The sequence below is a fragment of the Vanacampus margaritifer genome, chromosome 4 (assembly GCF_051991255.1).
Source record: "Vanacampus margaritifer isolate UIUO_Vmar chromosome 4, RoL_Vmar_1.0, whole genome shotgun sequence".
Classification (NCBI taxonomy): Eukaryota; Metazoa; Chordata; class Actinopteri; order Syngnathiformes; family Syngnathidae; genus Vanacampus; species Vanacampus margaritifer.
This window is the reverse complement of record NC_135435.1, coordinates 15380487-15402250: the sequence shown is the minus strand read 5'-3', so window position 1 is coordinate 15402250 and position 21764 is coordinate 15380487. Positions and strand designations below refer to the sequence as shown.

General features: G+C 38.5%; 2 protein-coding genes across 2 annotated transcripts; one reads left to right on the top strand and one right to left on the bottom strand.

Annotated features, from left to right (window-relative positions):
• The first annotated feature begins 363 nt into the window (after positions 1–363).
• Positions 364–6013, top strand: cyb5b (cytochrome b5 type B). Its single transcript, XM_077564458.1, has 5 exons — positions 364–807; positions 1810–1938; positions 3320–3346; positions 3437–3465; positions 3573–6013. The coding sequence occupies exons 1-5, from the start codon at positions 628–630 to the stop codon at positions 3652–3654; spliced, it is 447 nt and encodes a 148-aa protein (XP_077420584.1). The 5' UTR covers positions 364–627; the 3' UTR covers positions 3655–6013.
• Positions 6014–10948: 4935 nt separating this feature from the next.
• Positions 10949–16437, bottom strand: LOC144050575 (histamine H2 receptor). The gene is made up of 2 exons (XM_077563950.1): positions 15445–16437; positions 10949–11630 (listed from the first exon to the last, which is right to left on the bottom strand). The coding sequence occupies exons 1-2, from the start codon at positions 16202–16204 to the stop codon at positions 11335–11337; spliced, it is 1056 nt and encodes a 351-aa protein (XP_077420076.1). The 5' UTR covers positions 16205–16437; the 3' UTR covers positions 10949–11334.
• Positions 16438–21764: the final 5327 nt, after the last annotated feature.

Genomic DNA, 21764 nt, shown 5'->3' with positions numbered 1-21764 from the left:
AAAAAGTGGGTTCGGTGTTACCTACAAAAAAAACTATGTTCTAAAAAAACAACCAGAAAGCTGATTAAATGTTTATTCAGAGGAGGAAAAGGTTTCTGGGGAAAAAGAAAACTATCAATTTGTATGCAAAGGTATTTAGATGTTTTTGCAATGCGGGGCCGAGCAACACATAAATTGTTATTTTTTTCATCATCAGCAATAAATATTTCGAATACTGTATACCTCCTTATTATCGGATCTCGAATTTCAGTATGCGTTGGAGCTGCGCAAGTTTGACAATTTAGATCATGTGATCATCAAGTAGCTGAATTTGATTGGTTCTCACTTCATACGCCACAACTTGATTGGCTAGCTGTCAAGGTTGCGCCTGGTTGCCAAATAGTACGGATGTCATTGGTCATATCTCTTATCTGCTGATGTACGGGGACGTTCGGACTGGGGGTGCTTTTAGTTTACAGAATTGCTTTGCAAACCAAAGTTTATGTTGTTATCCTTCTACGATATTTGTCGTTTTTCCGCATTAGGAGCCAGTTTTGCTAGCTTTGAGCCAACGTCCGGTTTTCCAGAATCAAACACTAACGACTAATTTGTTTTTTTCTTGCAGCAAAACAAAAAATAGGTGAGGAAATGAACGGCAACTCTTTAAACGAAGAAGACAGACCTGTTAATCGCGAGGAAAATAGTGAAAGCCTTAAAGGCGATGTCAAATACTACACATTAGAAGATATACAATCCCATAACCTGAGCAACGACACATGGCTCATCATCCACGATAAAGTTTATGACGTCACGACGTTCCTCGAAGAGGTAAGGGACAGCTTTGAAAGTTGACTAATGTATTTTTGGTATAACTGTGTCGTTACTGAGCGTTTTGCTTCTAGTCTTGTAATTTCGGCTAAGGCTACTTCCTGGAAGTAGCAGAGGTTCGCTTCGTCATATAATGACGTCAAACACACACTGGCCATTCAAAATGCAAACTGCGCATGCGCTGCCTGCACGTTGTGCCTCATAACAAGGTTACTTCAGTCCATGCTGCAGGTAAAAGTGCAATTTTCAGAAGTGGACGTAACTGGCGCACTGTTTATTATCCTTTACAACTTACTTTATTAGTCATAAGACGTTTTACTAAATGTTTTTGTGCATTCATTTGACCACCACTTTGTAATCTCAATGGTCAGAGCTAGTTAGCGTTGGTTATTTCAAATGGTGAGACCAAAACATTTATGTATAAAAGTCTGATATTGTTCATTGTAATACAGATTAATGTATTGCTTTTTTGTTAAATAAAAATACACGAGAGAAAATGTTGAAAAATTATGGATCATCTCATATTAAATTGCTATTGCAATACTGTCGAAAAATAAATAGCAATTAGATATATATATTTTTTTAATTGTCAAGCCCTTGTGGTAAGTCAGTAAATGTTCTCTATATAGCATTTTTCACTGTAAGGACTGACTCAGAAAGTGTTTCACATAGTTATAGAATTGTCATACTTATATTTAATACAATCCAAATAAAAACAAATCAAGACAATCTAATTTTACTGGAATGCCTGCCGAAACAAAAGTATTTGAACTGCTATTTAAAAATGTCCACTGAAGTGGCAGCGAGGTGAAGGGCAAGGCTCGATTACTTTTAGATTTTAATCTTGTGTGATGCTCACTGTTTTAAGAAGTAGACCACATAGGCCTAGCATGACAACAGAGTGACACCAAATGTCTTCCTTTTTTTGATCTTAATCGAGCAGAAAAATGCCAAATTGTGGGTCTGTTTTGCGATGATATTTAATTTGTTCTGTGTCCGTAGCATCCGGGAGGTGAGGAAGTGTTGCTGGAGCAGGCCGGTGCAGATGCAACAGAGAGCTTTGAGGACGTGGGTCACTCCACGGATGCCAGAGAGATGCTGCAGCAATTCTACATCGGCGAGCTTCACATTGTAAGTTACGACTTGGGCTAGCTTCTGGAAAAAAACAAGTTGTGCTGTATCATATGGCAGTCTATAGGAGTCACACCTGTCTCTGATAGGTTGGAGTAGAGCTGGGCGATATGGCCCAAAAATAAAATCACGATTTTTGCAGTCATTCAGGACGATTACGATTTTAATCTAATAAACCCAACAAACTTTTATTTAAAGGTTTCATTTATTCAAAAATAATTCCTGTGCAAAATGTTAAGACAACAATAATGTATACTGGTTCTAAATTAGTTTTAACATAAATGTAACATTCTTAGTTTGTGCTTAAATGCCATAATTAAGTAGCTGGCAGCTATTGTAAACATGTCTTGTAAACCACCCATCCAGCATTCTCTGCCACTTTTGCAAAATTGCAACTCAAAAAACATTTGAATGTAACAGAACATAAGAACAACATCTTTTAACTGCCACACGTTATCAAAAAAAACAACCCAGACAGTGCCAGCCGATTTCGAGCATTTTAACTCATCTTTCCAGGCAAACAGAATATTGTGTATTTTTACCACATAAACATGCTGGGTACCAAATGAAAGATCGTGTTCCATTCTTTCAGTAGAAAAAAAATGTTTCTACCTTACTCCGTTCTTTAGTAATCACCATTTGAAAATAGGTAATTTGAGTGACCCTGAGCAAAAATTGAAAAGGAGAAAATTAGCTTTTTGTAAAAAGATACATTTTCTGCACAACAGTGACTTTGACAGTAATATTTTTTGTTTAGTAATGCTTTGTTAATTAGATTTGATGTGAGAAAAGCTTTGATCAGTCACGTCATCCTTGAAAACGTTCTATTTCCAAGATCTGCCATGTTTCACTGCAATTGCATACGCTGGCAGAACATTGAAAAGAGATATGCCGCCATCTGCTGGCCGTAGTTAGTGGCTGTTTTGTGGTTTTTACACCCATTCACAAAAGGAGCGCTGCACAAGACGTTGCACTGCCCATTGAGGGGAAAAAAACGTAGTAAACCTCATTTAACATTTTTGGCAGCATTCATTTGGATTTTAGTAAACGTCATTTTGGCGGTAAAAGAGTTAATAATCCAGAAGACAAAATTCAATTTCACGATTTAGCAAATTTTCAACTATCCGATTTTTAAAATGACGACATATCAAATTCATTTGATTTATTGCCCAGCCCTAGGTTGGAGCATGGTGAGTTCTTAAAAAAACTGAAAAGCCCCATTTAGATGATTACTTATTACTTATCCTTTTTTATATATAGGCCTAGCTCTGGTATTTGATCACATTGCATTATGCGTTTGTACCTAATATTGTGGTGTCTCGTGTACATATTGTGAAGTTGTCTGCCAAAAGTGATCTAAACATCCTGATTTTCTTTGCAGGATGACAGGAACAATGAAAAGCCTAAGGTAAGAACAACATTTGTAACTTGAGAGTTGCAAACCAAACAACACTTACTAATTAACGTCTTTGTTTTTATTTTCCGTTCGCTGCTGCAGGATGAAAACGTCTCTTCAGGAGAGTCGAGGTTAGTTATCAAAATCACAGCCGTGTCGTTTTCATGACGTTATGACATTATCACCATGGATGAATGTTTAATATTCTGAAGATGTTGATTTTCTTTACCCACCCCAGCAACTCCTGGACCATTTGGGTGATACCAGCCATTGCCGCGACCGTCATTGGCGTCTTGTATCGCTTCTACGTCTCCTCTTGAGTGCCTGCATTCTCGTTTGATCTCATTCGCATCATCTGGAGGCCTTGAAATGTTTGACCAAAACCACCTCGCACAGTTTACCCCTCGACCCGTCTGACAATAGAGGAGGACGGAAACTGTTCGTCATCCAGCCCAGCAAACCGGCAGTCGAGCAGAGACTATTCAACTCACTGCCTCCAGCGTCTTCATTTCATGATCTTTTTGCCTGTCCTTGTAATTGTTTGTATTTAACTATGCATCTGTTTAACTGTTAATTTGATTTGGCCGCACAGAAGAAAGAATCAGAAACTTCAAACAGGAGGAAACTAATCAGCATCATAGTATCATTTCATTGATTTAAAAAAAAATATATATATATTTGTTTTTTATTTTATAACTGCTACATTTCAACTGCACCAATCTGCTGTCAGACTTGATTGCATCCATCATGGACTTTTTTTTTTTTAAATCATGTTTATGCATAAACTAATCATTAACATTATTACAGTACACAAGTTGCGTTGTTTTCCTATTTCCCTAAAAATAGTTAAATAGATTGCAAATCTATACTTGTCAATGAATATTACAATATGTAAGCAAGATTTGTCTTACTGTTCTCGTGTCAAAATTGTATTGTATGTATTGCAAAACAATTTTAGTACTTCAGCATGATGGATGGTAGAAAGAGGGTTATTGTCTTATTAACTCATTCACTGCCATTGATGACTATAGACGTCAAAAATTCATGTGAACTATTTCTATTAGTTTAACTTTTTTTTATTTCATATATTTTTTATGAAAACCTAGAAAAAAAATTATTGTACGTTTATAACAGATAAAAAAAATTCAGATTAATTGTGAGTCAACTATTGAAGTCATGCGATTAATTACGATTACAAATTTTAATCATCTGACGGCCCTCATTTTAAATATATTTTTTTAAATTAGGGGTGCCGGGTGATTAATTTTTTTTTTATTGTAACATGACTTCACTAGTTAACGATTAATCACAAATTGTATATCTGAACTGAATGAACAATAAAAAAAAAAATTCTAGGTTTTCATACTCTTGTAAGCAAAAGTGGAAAAAATGTTAAACTAATAGAAATTGTTAAAATGAATTTTTGACGTCTATAGCAGTCAATGGCAGTGAATGAGTTAAGCCATGTCTGGCGCCCGTCCTAAATATTTTTGGTTTATTGTACCAGCAATTCCTGAGTTTGTTCAGTATCATCAATTTGAATTCCTTCCGTCTGCAAAGCTTAGGATATGTTCAACGCTAAAGTGTGAAAAATATCTGGAATCTTGTCATCAATCAGTTTAGCAAAAATGTTACCCGTTCAATTGGATATTGTACATTGCTGCCTTTTTTTTTCATATTACAGCTATACAATTTTGATGCATGTTGTCCACCTTTGAAATAGGACATTTGTAATCTGCCTGTTAAATTTCAGAAATTTGGGTTATAACTTGCTGCTGCTTAAACACGATCATAGGATTTACAGGAGTCTACATTTACTGTGCTGACGGCTCTTGCATTTTCTTCATCTGCCTTCTCATGTCGTTTAAAAGCCTGATTAAAATAAATATTGGGGGAAAAAATATTCAGCATGGGTTTAATACTGTGATAACCACATCTCCAAAATGCATGTAACAAAATGCAATTAACTCTAAATTCTCATCGATGTTCATGTGAATAATTGTCTACATGTTCCCTGCAATTAGCTGGTGAATGTCACTTGCTCCACATTCCTTTTATTCAGTGGCAAGATGTCAATGCCGCCACATCAGTATGTGTGGTCAGATTAAAAGTTTTTTTGACGCCCCCAAGTGGCTGTGTAAATACTATTTGTAAAATTGTGGCTACAAGGCATTGATTAATATCCTCTGTTGTGTTCCCTCTTTCTTTAAAAAAGAAAAAGAGGATGTCAATGACTTACGGAAGCATATTGCATTCACTTGAAAAAAATAGTCCTGTTTTTCTGACAATTTTTTGGGGGGAGCTTTGTTTTTTTGAGTATTTTTTCCCCCGTTTTTTTGAATATATATTTTTTCTTTTTAAAAAAATATTTTCCTCTGTTTCACTGAATATTTTTTTCTTTTTTTCTGAGTAATTTTTCCCTATTTTATAAAATAATTAGTTTTCAGTTTTTTCAGAATATTTTTTTAAAGGGGTTTTCCCTTAGAGTTTAGAGAACAAACCACAATACAGTATACACATTCATTCCTTTATTGAGAACCAGTAAGTAAACATCTTATTGCATATGGAGGTATGCGGGAAAGTGTCCGCTTCTCTGCTATTAGCAGCAAGTCAGCTGCAACAAGTCACTTGGAGTTCAGAGGTAAAAAAATAAATAAATAATTACTCCGAAAAGCAGAACACCAGCTGTTTTTCTGAATATTTTTTTTCTCTTGTTTTTTTAAATCTTTTTTTTTTTTTTTAATATATATATTTTCCCCCCTGTTTTTCTGAATAATCCCCCACCCCACCAGTATTTCTGAGTAATTTTTCAGCCTGTTTTTGGGAATATTTTTTTGACAGAAAAAAAGAAAAATAAAGCTTTCCAAAAAAAAAAGGTTAGAAAAACAGTTGTGAATGCAATATGCTTCCGTACCTTGATAGCGGAGAATCTTCAGTCATACGTTTTTTCCCTCCATTGATACTCTGACATTAAATTACAAATGGCTAAGGTATAAGGCTAACGATATCTTCACACAAAGAAAATCTGTTCTTATGGAGCTCGAGTTGGATTAGCAAAGGTGTGTATAACTCACAATGTCAAGGCACCTTTTTATAGAGACCAATCAATCATATTAATCCTCATTTGACAGAAATCACACCCGATGTCATTACATCATCAAGGCCAATCATTTTTAATCATTGATTCTATAATTTGACATAATTAGCAACAAATATCTTGGAGGTCAATCATTAACATTTAATTGCAATTTGATAGGTTTATGGTGCGGCAGGACATAGGTCCAAGGTCATCACTGTCTAGAGGTCACCCATCATCACACATCAATCAAATTTTGACGCAAGCAGGAGAATCACTCTTTCATAGAAATGTCAGAAAGGTCTTTAAGAATCGAAATGAAGTTGAAGAAAGATGAAAAATTCAGAATCAGGGCTAACTAGTCCTATACTTGATTGATAATTAATTAATGATTTATGAGGTGAGACTCTTTTGTGACTTTGGTCCCTAAACCTTACATCCAAACCCGTGAGGTTCTATTTCATCACTCACTCTGACCACAAGGGGGCACTACTAGCTCAATGTTTTAAGCTTCTCAGTAACGTTAAAATGTTTATAAAAACCACTCAAATGGAGACAGCAGGTAACATCAGTGGGCGTATTACATGCAAAGCCGTCACACATGGTTGAAATTACATTACGCACTGAGGAAGAGCAGCAATTGGCACCATTTTTTCCTGACCATGTGCAGTGAGATGATACCACCTGTGCTACTGAACGTCAACATAATGAACAAAGTGAAATGGAACTCTCACTTTACATTTAAATTGTGTTTCCCATTTAGTATCAAATTTGTGCTCATCATCACTTCCATCCATGACAGCAGGGATGACTGTCCAGAATGTTGCACCCCTGTCAGAGAGCACCTGTGGGAGACTTCCAAGCCCTCATCCAAACACGAGAGCCTGTCAATTATTTCAACAAGAGGTGAGGCTGCTAATGCACATCAGTCCTGGGAGGCTAGTTGCAGCAAAGCCCACGCCACAAATGACTGGAAAAACACTTAGAGATGCCATGAGGGGTGGGGAGGGGGTTGGGGGAGGGGGGGGCATGATCTTTGAAAGGTCAGCGGCACTGGATACATGCTCGCCATGATTAGTTTTTGCACAGACCAATGTTAAGATGATATTCCACATTTGCACTCAGGGACTCGGGAGCTCAAGACACACACCCTACGTCAAAAGGAGCTTGACAGATTTTCTGTCCGCTGAGAAAAATCCCTGGCGTATTATAAAAGCTTTGACAACTGCCTAAAAGCTTCACTAAAACAAGCCATTTCTCTCCTGAAGGACTGGGAGGTTATTTAGAAAAATTTAGATGCTTTCTTGCTGAGTCACCTTTGGTGTCACCTAAGCTGGAATTTGGCACACTTGAACAGGATGAAAAGTGCAGCTCCCCCTGACATTAACAGGGCAATATATGCTATAATTAAAATTTCCACCATAACCAGTTGGGAGCAGATACAACACTCTGTCACACTCCCATCTCAAATAATTATCTAACATTGAGGCTTAAAAAAAATCATTTCAATTTTCATTGCCATTGCTTAATTTCTCTCTCATGCACTGTTTTGCATTTGCTAGTTAACAACCAATCAGAGTGATTATCACCGACACCATTTTGCATGCTGCGCTTGGTGGCTTCATCAGATCATATCTAAAAAGCACATTTCCAGACACGGCTTTTTACTTTAGGTTTGTTCCTGCCTGTATACATCATAAATGTGTGTTGAATTAATGTGTTGAGCAATATTCTGGATATGTAGGTTGTATGGTAAACAAGGCTTGCAATGTAAATGTAGTGTAAAGACACTTAATTTGATTGACATTGACTGAAGGAATCTAATGATTAAAAAAAAACACATTCTGTTAGAGATGCATTTGATGTGACCCCTGGCCAGTTCCCCTCCTGACTACCATGTACCTCTGCCAATGATGTGGCAGAATGGTCATTTTCTAATCCGAATGTTGTGGTTCAATCCTCAACCTTGACCATGTCAAAGTATCCTTGAGCAAGATACTGAATGGTTAAAAAAAAACAACAAAACAATGCTATTCGATTTCTTATGTTGGAGGGCAGCATATAGAATTTCATCTAGACTAGTGCAGCCCACTTGCTTCTTCTGGATTTCAGATTTATTGAACTGATCTCTCTGTCTGTTTTAGTGCATGTCATGTGACTTTATGTAGAGTAAATGCAGTGTAATGCCTTGGATCTACTGAGCTCCAGTAAAGAAATGGGATGAGAAGAAGAAGAAGAAAAAAAAAGAGCAGCATTCCGTCAAATACCAATGGCAGATAACAGATGGCCCACTGGACCCCCCCCCCCCCACACACACACACACACACACACACACAAACCAAGCAGGTATAATAAGACAAACGATGCAGAAAACAGCCAACTCATCAAAGATGGTTGAGGTGTTTTATCTTGTGCTGTTAATAAGAGTAGAATAAACTAGAATATGATCCTAAATCTTAAGTACTGTTTCAGTACTCCCCCCCCCCCCCCCCCCCCCCGTTGGTGACCACCCGATTTAAACAAAAGGAGATCATCCTGGACCTGCGTTTGTAAAACAAATTTACCAATGTATACTACAGAGCAACAAACAGATGTATTTAATATTTTGATAGTGAAGCGCACCAGCCAGATCGAGAATCATAAGCTGGTCCCACTTCATATTGCTGCACAGCTGACTTTCTCATTTTCCTCCACCATCGGTGCCCATTAAAACATCATACATTCTTCTTGGGTTATTAAGAATGTCGGCCTAGCAGGACGCTTTCAATTTACCTCGAAGAACTTCACAGAAGTGCAATTACAAACTCCTGTATTCATCTTTATGCTTCCGGACGGAACGTTTGCCGTAAAAATAAAGCAATTTTCACTTTACTTTCCTGCAACAAAAGCAAACTATTAATAATTGCACTCAGACAGTTCAGAACTCTGCCAAGGCCAAACTGATAAGTAGAGAAAACATTTTTTGTTTATTTTGTTGTGTTGAGGATATCGATGAAACTACTTTGCTGATTTCCATAACACTTTGTACTGTATTGGGATGGAGCTTGGGCCAAGGAAAAAAACAATTTAATGTTGGTTTAGCGCCAGGATTTTTTTTCTTGTTTTAAGTTTGGTTTCAGTCTAATAATGTGTTGTGCACAACCTGCATACGGTGCAGTATTTTAAGCAGCTCGCACAGTTGAAAAGGCATAATGCTTTATTTCTTTCATTATTCATAACCCATATATTCTCAAAATGGAATCCCTTATTTTACAAACAAAATAATTTAAACAAAAATCTCACATGTAACATTGACATTTCTGAATGCACATAATGATGGTGCGACACACTTGCGAAGGCTAAAATACATTGCGTTAAAGAGCTCAAAACGTATGTCCTCTGTTGGACGCCTCCGCTTGCATTACAAGCAGCGTTCACAGCAGATGTCACTATGACGAGGCCCCCGGGTAGCCGAACGTTAGATGGACAGATGAGGAGCTTCACAGGAAAAACAAACAACCTCAGAAGTTCTCAGAGTTATCTTGTGGCAGCACAGCCGTGGTGACCTTTCTACAGTGTCACTGCTTAATTACTTTTCTCCTTGCATACTCAAACGGTGTGACTTAAAGGTTAACCTCTCCCAGCTGTTATATGTCAACATCTCCCATCCTCGCGTTTAAAAATGAGGACGAGGCGGATGGCACACAAACGGTCTGACTTGTTCAGAATGTGACATTAAAATACTAATTTTGTGCAATCATGTCAGTTGGCATTCGTGCTGCGCAGGCTGGGATGGAGCACGACTCTAAAACTACTAAAAGGTGGTTTAAGAGGTGTTCACTAACAGTGCATTCAAATCCTTGCAACACTGTGGGACGGGGTTCGGGGAGTAAAACAAAACAAAATGGACAAACAAAAAAATCCACAGGAGTTATAAAGAGAACACAATCTTTTGACTACATGTTCATAAAAGGAAATAAAACAAATAAATGAAATTATATTTCACAGTGCATATCTGCAATTATTTCATACACTTGTCGTCACAGCCTCGTGCTATGGAGGGCCCAAACTGCCAAAATTCAAAATAAATAAATGACTAAATAAATTATTAAATCACTATCCGTTTTTATTTTCACTTTTAGTAATTTATTTATTTGAGTCATTTATTTAATTTTAATTTCAGTTTTGGTCCATACTGCCAGGACGAAATGTAATTCAAATGAGGGGGCGGTCCTAAGCGGGTCTTGGGTTGGACTCCGTCATTTCAAAGTGCCTTTCATTTGTCCAGTGAGCGGGTGGGCGAGCAAGGAAGTCTCGCCGACTTGAATGTAGAGCTCCAGCAATGGACGGCTATCTGGTCCACTGTCACCTCCGACTTATTGTCGAGCAACTCAAGTCGTAAGTTTTGGTGACAAGATAGTCGTCCATTGCTGGAGTTTTCCAATGCAAGCCGGCGAGACTTCCTTGTTCGCCGAGAAAGGCGGTTTGCAACGGCGGAGTTCAACCCAAGACGCACTTAGGACCGCCCCCTCATTTGAATAACATTTCATCCTGGCAGTATGGACCAAAACTGCCAAAATTCAAAATAAATAAATGACTAAAAGTGAAAATAAAACCAAATATAAAAATATTAATTCAAAAATTAAATACAAATGTATCTTTTTTTTTTTATATATTTCCATTTGTATTTATTTTTTGGGATTTAATTTTCGAATTATATATTTTTTATATCTGTTATTATTTTCACTTTTAGTCATTTATTTATTTAGTCATTTATTTATTTAGTCATTTATTTTGAATTGTGGCCGTTTTGGTCCTCCATATAGTACGAGCATCAAATCATTTGCAACTCAAGTCCACTTTGAATGCATTAACCAGTGAAGTAGCTGCAGTCATTTTAAAACACAAATCCTCCGTCGTGCCCATTTGCCGCTCCTCAAAGCTACTAGGCTATCGTCATCAGCGTGCAGGTGGAGGAAACACTGGACGAGCGCTCATGAACTCTGTTGTTGTTATCCAGAAAGCCCGATCCAAACGGAATGGAGGGTGGTCTGCAGCATCCCAGAGTGCTGACCAATGCCGGACAGAGAGCGTGAGCCAGTCTGTGCATGATGAGGTGGAATTTGTGTCGGAAGCTTTTGTTGATCCAGAAGTAGAAGATGCAGTTGAGGAAACCATTGGACGTTGGCAGCCAAACCACCACAAATTCGATCCACTCTGGGACAGAACTACCCGACAGAGCTGCGGTACAAAACGATATGAATCAGCACACATGATACGTAAAACATACCACCTTAATTCCTAAAATAATGGCCAAGGGATGTTTGATATGAGTTTGTTTCAAACCAATACCAGTATCAGTGCTCAACTATTGAATAGCCACAAATACCAATACAAGCACCGATACCACTAGTACATTTAATACATAACATTTCCCCAAAACAAAACAATGACAGATTATTTTAAGGAACGCCGAAATATCCCAATAGTTTTCCTTAAAAGGGAAGCCAACCTTAAACATTTCTTGACAATAATGTTATATGTGACCTCACTAGTCTAAACGTGACATTCTGATTAATATTAATTGGGGGAATAGGAGTTATGCAGCAAAATCCAGCATTTTTATCCATCTCAGCTGTCGACTGAAAATTATGTCATAGTTTCTCTGGGCTCAGGCAACAACCAATCACTGCTGACTGTTTTCTGAAGCTGAGCTGTGATTAGTTGTTACCTGAGACCTGAGCAACTATGATATCATTTTCACTCGACAGCAAGTGGCAAAATGGCCGCCTTCTGATATTGATAAAAACTGTTGGATTATTCCACTAACGCAATATTAACCAAAATACCGACTAGTGGGGTTGCAAAGAACATATTTTGAAGATGTTTTTATTTTATTTTGTGGGGGGGGGGGGTGACTTGCGCTTTAAATATTGCATGAAATTAATAGCAATTTTCTATTCTTCTAATTTGTCATTTCTAATTCCTGATCGTAAAAGGGCCACAAGAGGGTGACTGATACGGCTATCGGTCGCTGTTGTGAGTACCCATAACTTGAATAAGGCCCGATACAGATACCTGGCATTGGGACTTGCCCATCCCTATAATGATTGAGACTTTTATTTTTTTATTTACATAAGCCTAATAAATTATTCCTCAACATCTAAAAGGTTTACAGTGCTTCCTAAATGGTAAATGATAGATACTTTGTTTGTGAGACCTTGGAAAGCTGAAAGTCTACTGTATGTACAACTTTATTTTATTTATTTAATTTAATTGTCCAAATACATCAAGACCTCCCTCCCCTGAAGAAAATACGTCAGACATCGTCAAGATCACTAATTAGCTGTCCATAGTTAAAAAAAAAAAAAAAAAAGTGTAATCATTCAGACAGCAGCACATTTAGGACTGATCTTTGCAGGGATTTTTGTGTATATCAGGTTAATGGCAAGCTTCTTTGGAAAAAGGTCTTCATTTCTAAAAATACTCAGCACTAAGCCTACATTCAGTCTTGATTATGGCACGACAGTAAAATGGCTGAAGTTGATGAGAACATTTCCAAAAAGGCACGACTCATAAAATTGGCCTTAAATCAGTGTATACATGCAGCCCAGGCATCCATAAAAAGGGCCATTCAACCAAGTCTTATAATTGATGGAGAGTGTTGCAGACAGGGCATAGGCATGAAAAGCATGACTTAGTTAAAATCAAGCAATCCAAGGACTACGCGTGTCCAAAAATACTGGATATGACCATTTCTTCAAGGAAATCTAAATTTAAGTTGTGATCATGTCACTAGAGCTGGGCTTGCTTTTTATTTGCTGCATTTCCTCCTAAAACTTTTACTGGCTCTTGTTAAATAAATACCATTTTCCTGTTAAAAGTACAAAATTGGTACAGGCTTTAAAATAATGTTTACTCAAAGATTGCAGCAGAATCTACAAGCAACCCACTCGTCAATAACAAACATAAGCGCTTGAAGATAAACTAGGTCCCAAAAGGGACCAGGACAATGAAAGAAAGTAATGCACAAAATATCAACACAAGCTTAATCACAGCCAACACCAACGTCAGGTAGACTTCTAACATTTTGCCTCAAGACATAATTAATCCCTCAATTGACTAACACGATTCCTGGTTCGGTTTGGATTGCTATTTAAAGCAGTCCTCCTCCATCATGCTGACCAAGACGATTAGCGTTAAACAGGATCTTGTCAAAAAGAACTGAGCTTAGTGTCACTGACTGTTTTTAATGATTTGTTAATTTACATTAGTGACAGATTACAGTGCGTTTCAATTTGCGCATAGTAGCAGTTAAATATTTAAAGTTGGGGTGCTCTTTTATTTGGAAAATAACACTTATTTTGATATTCTTGCATCAGAAACATTATTGCTTTGGTTGAAAACAGACCTACAATGGCATTTAAACAGTCTCTTGCCCGGCCACAAGGTGCCATTGGTGTTTTTATTGCATAATAATCTGGACTGTTAAAACTGTTATGGCTGCCTTGTTCTCCATCTTTTGTTTCCCCCCAAAAAAGAAGAGAAACGATTAATGTTGCACTCCCTTTTTTGTACATGTCATTGTCTTAGGTTCAACTGGTTAAAATATGGCAAATGTTGTTAAAGGCTTTTAAAACAACAACACATTCTCTTTACTCTAACGTCTTTTAATTCATTCACTCCCAGCCATTTTCACTGAAGCAACCCCCTTCGCTCCCAGACATTTTCACTGAAGACACCCCCTTTGCTGCCGTCTGTTTTACTGGATTTTGACTGATTTTGCAAGGCCCACAAAATAATGTGTTCTACTGTTATAAAACATGGAACCTACCAAAAGAAAGTTTAGAGTCGCTTCTTTATCAGGAAAAAATATATATTTATATCGTTTCCGTTTTGCAGCAATTAGCATTAGATAATAGCTAAGTTTCATAATTATTCACAAATCTGTTTAAAACTGTGGGTAAATTTGCTTTTTTTTATTTTTTATTTTGGCCCTGGTTGAGTTCATTTGCTCTGCTGCCACCTGCTGGCCGTTTTTGTAATAACTACCATTTCTTCAACTGTTCTCTGCAGTTGAGAGGCTGCATCAAAGCCTTCTGTATGCTCAAGCATAAAAAAGCTTTTGGGACACTCAAAACATTTTAAATAGAACGTATTTATACATTTTTGGGAGCAAATGGGTCACAATAGTTGAGAACCAACAGGGGTGTCCAAACTTCTTTATTCGGGGGCTGCATCCGGAAAAATGGAAGATGCCATTTAATTTAATTATTATTCATTTTGGTGTTTACAATATTGTTGAGTTCATTTATGTAAATTCATGTTTGAATTTGATATTAATAACTAAAGATGTAATTTTTGCTTTTATTTTTGCATTTATACAAAACCTTGCGTTATTTGAGAGCGTGCACTTTAATTTCCGGGTTTGTACTTCCAGTTTAAAAAAAGATGAGACCGATGCAGCTGGCTTGACCTCGTGTTCATGACTTCAAGAAATCAAGACTCTAATTCCCCATTTTGTGGCAGCAGCCAACAAGGTATTTTTTGTTTGTTTTTACTGAGAATTTATTAGCTACTGTGTACTGTAGACATGTATTTTTTTTTAATCTTTATACTTATTCATGTGAATATTATTATTTCTGTACAGTTTTCACGGTCCTATGGAGAATTTGAAGCCTTCATTAAACCCGTCAAAGGAAGCTAATTGAGTTTGTCTTGCCTGAGAGGAAGTTACAGTCACAGTAAAAATAACGTTTGGCATCTGCTATGTGAATGTGCCGTGCGGTTTGAAAAAAAAAGTTTTTATAAATTGCGTAAAGTGGAAGTCACAATATTCGCTTCATAAATTAAAAACTTTATTAACCACATGATGACTACTGCTGTTATTTAAGCCATAAATAGTTTATTTGTAGAAAAAAACAATTTTTACAAGCTATGGTATACGCCATGCCACTGAACAATGGATGGCGGTTTGCAAATTGGGGCTCTGGTTTGGACACCCCTGCTTTAGAAAGCATTTTTGACAGCGACCTTTCTACCAGTGCTCACTTACCATTGTAGATCATAGCTGCCATGCACGGCGTCCAGCAAGTAAAGTAAGCCGCCATGACGGGCACCAGCACCCTGGAGGCCACGTTGTGTCTCCTCCGGTGCACGCGCTCCAACTGGCGCAGTTTGCGGCTCTGTCTCCGGGCGGCGCACCACACTCTCATGTTGGCGTAGGTCATGACCGCAGAGCACGGAAAGAAGATGACGCAGGCCAAGCTCAGCGAGTAGCCCACGTTGGTGGAGTAGGACGGATTGCAGACCAGCGAGGCGGTGGAGAAGTGGACCTCGATGATGCCATCCGGGAAGCATATCGGCGCCAAGAGGCACGGCGGGAAGCACCAGGAGAAGGCGATCAGGAGCAAAGTCCGCCTTCTGGTCATCATGGACGAGTACTTGAGGGGGTAGAGGACAGCGATGTACCTCTCCAGGCTGATGGCGGCCAGCGTGTACATGCACGTGGAGTACACGGTAGCGTTGCAAAAGGCCACCAGGTGACACAGCTGGTCGGGCCCATCGGTGTAGTCCTTGAGGAGACTCACCCACAAGTTCAAGGGCATGACCAGCAGCCCGAAGGCGGAGTCCGCGGCCGTGAGAGAGAGCAGGAAGTAGCGGGAGCTCCTCGACCAGCCGGCCACTGAGGACGTGATCACCAGCAGGACCGCGATGTTCCCCAAAGTGATCATTACCCCCAGCACGATGATGACGCTCACCTTGACGGAGCGGTGGTCAAAGTCCGCGCTGGAGAAGTTAAGTGAGGCGTTCATGTTTTTCTTCACAGAGACATTTTAGTAGCCAAATTAATCGGTGCGTTCAGCGCAGCTTAATTTCCGGCTGACGTTTGCAGGAAGGTCACCCTGCAGCTCCTGGCAGCCATTTGCACAATCAGCTGCACAGGTGAAGCAATTAGTGCAGGGCAGGTACAAGCTGTCTCCCAGAATCACCGGCAGTTTTATTTTATTTCGATCCTGTTCAGGTTTGCGCCCCAAAAATATACACGAAAGATGAGAAAACAAACATTCATTACAAAACAATTTGGGATATTGGAATTTCAGGTGAAATTTCAGGACAAACCTAAAAATCCACTACCACCTTTCTAGCAGAACCAGATTTGAACCTCTAAACTTTTAAATGCCCGTCCAACTTTTTAACAACAAAGTTTTCCATTTTCAAGAACATTCACTTCTATGTTTTCCTGTGAGTCTTCCAGTCTATCACTGTTGCTGTTGCAACCTACTGATGACACTCTAAGCTCAGCGGCTCCCTTGCATCTGAGAACATCCCGTTTGAAGCCTCACAACAGCGAGGCCATGTTGATCATTAGTTTGGTGTCGTCTTGGTATCATAATGTCAAAAAGTGAACAGCATGATGAAGAGAACTGTTACAAATTGTTGTGAAAATAAATGTGGTAAATATTGTCATTCAGCTTCTTGTTAGGAAACAACAAGCTGTGCAAAAAGTACAGCCACAGTGAACAGTTGAACATGTGCATTGAAAAGCCTGAAATTTGACCTGAAAACCGAATATCCCTAACTATTTATGGGTGGTGGTGTACAGTAGTACCTAATGCAAGTATTTGTAGTGGAACATGAAGTTACCAACTTGGTTGGTTCCATGAGCCCATTTGTAACTTGAAACGTTCATAAATTAAGGTAATGTTTCCCACTGAAATGAATAAAAATGCAAGTAATATGTTCCAGCACCAAAGTTATACTGAACCTTTTTTTTGGCTTATTTTTACCAGCGTATTTAAAAATAAATATACTGGGGGTGAAATAATAATATTGCCCATTAACTTTAACTGAGGAAAATGGGGAGGGGGATTACAACTCCTCGATTGAAAATCTTCTTTCATAAACCCATGGGAAATTCTGATCAAAGTGTCTTTTTTTTGTTTTTGTTTTTAAATCATGCCTGTTTCTTTTCATTGATAGATTTTGGCCTGCTGATCCAGGGAAAATTGTCTTTTTATGTTTTAAAAAAACTCATAAAGGTGGATGTGGAATTAAATTAAAATTGAAAAAATTAAGTTCACTAGATTGTGTTCATTTTTATAATTTCCTTTTTCTAAGGAGCCATTGTGACTATTTAGTGCTTTATTTGTTTGGCAAAAGTTCAATGTGTCAACATCGAACCTACTTCTGCATTCATTCAGCGCGGCTTCTTCTGGCAGCTGATTGGGTGAATGTATTATACATAGGTAAAACTTCCGCCTCGCGACATGTGGACGGCTCTTTTGATGTGATTACACTAGTCGTTAATTTAAAAGATGGTCCATTTCAATAAATAACATACACAGTGTTTTTTGTTTTCGAAAAAAGTGAAATGATTTTCAGACTTCTTTTACCACATAATTCCCAAACACAACCGCAATTAGATTTGAGTTTGGATGATCAAGAATGTGAAGGTGGAACTTCCGCCTACATTTGCAATGAAGGGATACAACTAGTTTTCAGCTGTGTGTGTATACGCGCGTTGCCAATGACGGTTACGAAGAAACACACGATTCATCCACTCGTCCATATCAAGACCGTTATATATCGAAAATAGTTTTAAAAAGTACATAAATAGAGGTCATTTTTTAAATGAAAAGGTTGTGGATAATCCAATTTGTTCTTAAAAAGGATGTTCAAAACTCAAGGTTCCACTGTATTGAAGTTGTAGTCAGTTTTGTCAAAGGCTTTACAACTTTCTTAGAAAAGCTTTTTCTCCCCTAATATACAGAACGTTCATCCATTCCCTGTATAGCCTGATCCTGATTCGAGTGTCTTATGAATTGAAGACTATACTGTATATATCTGTACTGTATAGGTAAGAGGTGATGCATGTCAGTATGCTAACCCACTTAAGTATTCCTTGCCGCTTCACTTTTTCTTCTTTTCATTTAGAACTACCACTCAGAAGATAAAGGTCACCCCTGAGTATTCTTTAGCGACCACTTGATTGAGCTACAGGTGCATGACACTGTGACATGATTCATCACAATTTAGCCATCCAACAATAACGGTGAGCCAGTCAACAATAAATCATCGCCGAAAAAGAGCACACAGAAAATGGTATGTATGTTGTACAACATCTCAGCAAGCCTGACATTTCCTAACCAATCAATGTCAAGTTTCTACAATCGCACATCATCAATCAGGTTTGTGTCGAGCTCCAGTTACACAACAGGCTTCGGCGCTTGCACTGCTACAGCGCATATTGGATATTTATTTACTCACCGATTTTCAGAAGATTTTATTTTATTTCATTTGAGTTGTACAGTTTATTGGTCACATTAATAGTAAAAAAACAAAACTGGCATTTGATATAGGGGTGTGTAAACCTTTGATACCTGCGGTAAATGGACGCCGCCACCTGCTCACCTCCAACAATCATGGCACAACAAAAGGAGGAGGAAATATGGTCCCCCACCAAGCAATCTGTTTTACAGTTTGTGACAGCCAGGTGATTAAAGACGATATATGCCGGCTTTCTCTGATCACTGTCAGCCATTTTCCTGCACCCCCCAGGCATGGTAATATAACCCATATACAGCCATGCAGCCCTACATGTGTCACTGTGGCAATTCATTTGAGAAATACGAAGAATGACGGTTGCTTTTATGTGTTCACATTTTGACAAACATTGTCAGTTACAGAAGGTCTTATTTGATATAGCAATGTGTTTATTATTGTGGTTGTAGAGTAGTTTGGAGTGGAATAAAGCGCAATAACCTAATTAAGCTAATTGTTAGCAGCTTTGAATGGGACTGGTTTTAGCTGTAATCCTTAATACATTTCTCCATTGAAATGAATGGAAATGCCATTAACTTATTTTGTAATGTATTTTTAATTGATATGAAAAAATATTGTATTCTGTAAAAACGTATAGCATATTTAAAAAAATATATAGTGCGGTATATATACAATATAGGAAAGAATGAGTGAGTACCAATACTATACCAGGCATTGGTATCAAATTGATACGAGCCTTTTTTTTTTCTTCAGGTATTGGATACTCATGGAGGCTTTCGATACCAGCCACCGGTACTTAAGGCAAAAAAAAAATCTGACATCAAGTACGTCCTTCTCGGTTTAAGATTTACTTTTATATTTCATGCTACTTTTTAAAGCCTAATGGTGTGCTTTGTGTAGGAGTACATTGTGAGTGAAAAAGCTATCAGTATGCATTGTTTATGTTTTTATATCCCGCCTCCGTAAAGAACATCCCGGTTGCTTTTTTCTAACAAAGAAGAATAGTGACTACCACTGCCGACAGTATGGAGGGGTATTACTTCTCCCGCATGCCCATAAGGTACTTAATAGCCAGCGTTGTTGTCTGTTTTTTTGCGGTATTTCCGTTATTTATCCGGTCCTGAATGTCAGGCTGACGCCACAGGTGGTAGGCGTCAATCACGTTGGCCAACGTTGGATTGATGTATAGAGGCTTTAAGATGTTTCCCATTGTGTGGTAGCATTCAGCAGACTTTAAGGCCAATTGATGTATTTATTTTTAAAAACACAATTTTGAATTTGTTGTATGTAAAGTTTGACAGTAAAGTTCAACTGTGAGTTGAATTTAACAGAACTTCAAAGAATTGTTCACTATCTGACAAATTGCTGCTTGTTGTGAAGTGAACTGACTTCACTTTGATCGTACAGCGCTCATATCTATTTTTTCCCCCTGGTAAGTTAAAGTAAAAATTAAAAAAAATCAGCCGAACAATTGGTAATATCTCAAAATCCCACTGTGCTGTATATACTGTGTGACTTAAGTAGACAGCTACCTGCATTTTGATGTATTACTCCCTCACTGTTCCAAAGAGTGCCTAATGTCCAACATGATATTGTTGGACTGTTGCTCTGGGATTAATATTCTTTTCTCATGTCCCCTCGACCCGATTCCCTTTTTTGATGTTATGAAAGGCTGTGGGAGCATTAGTGATCTGCTGCTACATTGTGTTCCTTGTTACTCAAGGGGCATGTGTGACTGGCCCGAAAATGTACTTTACATCAAAACCAGCAGGAGAAGGCAACAGGCTACTTCCTGTTGGTCGCTTAGCAACAAGCGGCAATCTTGTGTCATCGTTCCTGCGCCGCACAAACTGCGGTTAGTAAGCGTCATAATCCATTCATGAATCCATAACTTGGAGGCGTTTTGCTGGGTTGCAAACTTGGGTGTTTTTTTTGTTTCATGGGACAGAGAGAGATCGCATTTTGTGCGTGTTTTTCTGTTGGCAGCATACATGTGGGTGTGCACACAAGTGGGTCTTGCATGTGTAAATTTAGTGGATCCCAGGCGAACACGGACACAAAAGAGAGGGAGAGCTGATATCTTTGTCCATGCTTGCAATTGAATATCCTGTGAGTGGGCGGACTCCTCCACTGGCCACCCACTGTGTGCAGAGCTTCCCAATGTGGAGGACGGTAGCCATTGATTTGATTTGTCTGTGTGTGTGTACTTGTGACTGAGCGAGTGTTTGTGTGGGTAGCAACAGTATCTAATTCAGCCAGCGCGGCTTGATGGATGATGTTTAGGAAAGATTGCGAGGCGGCGAGGTTTGATGGACGATTTATGAAAAGCTGACAGGTTGTCTTGCTGATAACAGGCCTCTGCCAACTCGGACAAAACTATTTGATGTGTCTTTACACCCATCTGTATTCACCTTGGAACTGGAAGTGAAGGCCATCCTGTATTGTTTTTATATGGGAAAAGTTGGTGAGGCGCCAACCACTGAAATGCATAGCATAAAACTAAAGTGCTCTTTTTTTCTCCCCGATTACTCTTCTAGTTATCCATTCCCCGACATACAAACTCTGAGGGAAAACTCCTTCAGGATATTAGTGATAAGTCTAAAGCAAACAAACAAAAAACTAAAGCGGCCAACCAGAATGCAGTTCCAGACACCCACCACCAGGTGCTCTACAAATAAGAACTACAGACACTCCCCAACTTACGAACGAGTTACGTTCCGAGCGATCGTTCGTAAGGTGAATTTGTTCGTAAGTTGCTTCAGTGCTATATTTTGTATTATAATTTATGTTTAAAGAGAATACGTACAGTACTGTACTACGTATGTTAGAGAGAGAGAGAGCGAGAGACACACACAGTATGTACATGTACGTAATAAGATAAATAAAATGAAGTTTAACTTACTTTTGGAAGATGTACTCGATGCAGGAGGAGGAGGAGGAAGAGGAGGATTTTATATCATGAGAGGTTCTTCGTCGTCGCTGGAATGGGCTTCAAAAGTTACTTCCTCCTCCGTAACTTCAATGTAGGAAGAAGTTGAGAAGATGAGGGTTGATGAGTATCTTCCTTGGAGGATTTACTAGAAACTGGCC